Source organism: Propithecus coquereli, unplaced genomic scaffold (assembly GCF_000956105.1).
Source record: "Propithecus coquereli isolate 6110/MARCELLA unplaced genomic scaffold, Pcoq_1.0 Scaffold63, whole genome shotgun sequence".
Classification (NCBI taxonomy): Eukaryota; Metazoa; Chordata; class Mammalia; order Primates; family Indriidae; genus Propithecus; species Propithecus coquereli.
This window is the reverse complement of record NW_012152285.1, coordinates 1,941,038-1,943,177: the sequence shown is the minus strand read 5'-3', so window position 1 is coordinate 1,943,177 and position 2,140 is coordinate 1,941,038. Positions and strand designations below refer to the sequence as shown.

Below are 2,140 nucleotides of genomic sequence, written 5' to 3'. Positions count from 1 at the left end.
TTGTCACTGAAAGAAAGGAGGGAAAAATGACATTGGGTACATCTGAAGTTTATAAAAAGATGAACTTACTAGACCAGTTTTGATGTACCTATCAAGGGGAGTAGTTTTCTTTCCTGTAGTCAAGAAACAAGGGATGAGAAAGCTGGAGTATTTCACTGGCCATACCTATATAAGCAAGTATTTCCAAACCTTTTGAATTATTGAATTTGTTCATTCCAGAATAGCTTCTTTACGTAGAGGGGGCGTACATATACAGTTCTAAAGTAGTGAGTAGATTTGTGTGTACTTTTATTCTAATTAATGCAGAATTCTCTCTTCATTGATCCCATTTAGATGAAGTGCCTTTCAGGGTAGAACAATGTCCTGTGAAGGACAGATCTTGCATCACTAGCATATGGATTAAACTTAATTGTTTTTTAATATTTAAGATGTCATTTCAATTAGTCTTTGAAAAAAGTTAATTAACAAATAAAACCTAAGATTTTACAAATATTATTGCTTAGATAAAACCATGTTGATTTAAAAAGGGAGGAAGTGAATTTCATGTCAACCCTCTAAAATGCTAAATATTATAGGATGCACACTGGGGAGCCATTATGAAGTTGATGTATGAAAGTCTGAAGTTTGGAAAACACCAAAGTAGCATTAGTTCCTTTCAATCACAAGTTAATTATTAGGCTTTTCTTCTGTAGACTGTGGATAAGTAACTTGGAGAAAGATAGAAGGCCAGGAGTTAAGTCAAGAATGGATTGTGTTGGCTTTTTATTTCTACTTTGGTTGTGTTGAGTGATGGAATTTTTAGTCTGCATAGATATGACTTTTTAAAATATGTATTTTTTTCCATTTCTCCAATGAATAGCATTTTGCTTACTTGCAGGCAACAATGTATATCCAGTTCATAATGTTTCCTTAGCATTTTTTATTTAGCATTTCATTTTCCAACTCCTTTGTAGAACATAGCAGTCCTAATATCTCTCTCTTTTCCTTCATCCCTTGTAGTTTGTTTTTTCTTACACTCAACATTGCAGGGCTGGGAAGCATATAAACCAGTCTTGTGCAGGTCAGATAAGATGTTTAAAAATAAAAAGATACCGTGACCTACAATTAAATAATGCCTAAAGGTCAAAGTAATTTCCCTCTTTATAGTAGCTGCCTTGTTCAGATGAGAATTTCCAAGTATGAAGTGTGCTGGAGAAAAAGTACCCACTTATTCAAGTTTTCTTTCAGATTCAAAATAATTTAAAATTAGAATTACCATGGTTTACTAATATCATATTTGGAATAATTTCATATATTTACATTTTGTCTCTCTCTTTTCCTGTTGTTTCTTTGAGTCTCGTCTCAAGTCTTATTAGTGATGAGTTTAAGAACAGATGTGGTTTTCTTAACATATGTTTTATTTCATTTCTTGCATTGCATCTTGGTGACAGCTTTGTTTTAATCAGTAACTGCTTATCATTTTTACAAATGAGCCTAGCACTCCTCATCTCATATCGAAAATGCAACAAATGAAATGAAGCATGAGGAAGACTTGAGGTAACATGTTTTCTCCTCTTCTTTTTAGATGGTAAGGTTGAAGTTACAAAAGAAGGTGTGAAGTTGTGCACCATGGGTCCAGGAAAAGTGTTTGGGGAGTTGGCTATTCTTTACAACTGTACCCGGACAGCAACCGTCAAGAGTAAGACTGTTTTCGTATTTTTCAAATACTTTCAATGTGTTTTTCCGTAGGCCTTTGAGAAGTTGATTAAAATGCCTATTAATTTAATCTTTGTAATTTTATTAATCCATATTTTAATTTTTGTTTTACAATACAGTTGATGTATTTGTTTTCCTACTAAAGGGTGATTATTAACCATCAGTTCTACATAACTTACATTTTATTGCTGACTTATGAAAATTATTCTTTTAATCAAGAATTCTCATAATTAGGATTTTTAAATGATATAATTTTATAACTTAGAATTAAATGGGAGTAAAACTTGTTCTTTTTATGCCTTTATAGCCTCGGGATCATATTTAAGAAATTTTTACATGTCTGCTTATTTTGGGTTACATTTTCTGCATAAATCCCACTTGTTTACTCAGTGGTTTAAAAAAATCAAGAGGAGAAATGTCCTTCATCTCATTCAAACATCACTGA

The 2,140-nt window shown here is 32.1% G+C and overlaps 1 protein-coding gene across 2 annotated transcripts in view; it reads left to right on the top strand.

Annotated features, from left to right (window-relative positions):
* Positions 1 to 2,140, top strand: part of PRKG1 (protein kinase, cGMP-dependent, type I) — a 1,343,769-nt gene that overhangs the window by 451,101 nt on the left and 890,528 nt on the right. For both annotated transcript variants that reach the window (XM_012659754.1, XM_012659753.1), the window contains exon 3: positions 1,565 to 1,678. In XM_012659754.1, coding sequence (XP_012515208.1) covers positions 1,565 to 1,678 — 114 coding nt within the window. The remainder of the gene's footprint in view (positions 1 to 1,564; positions 1,679 to 2,140) is intronic.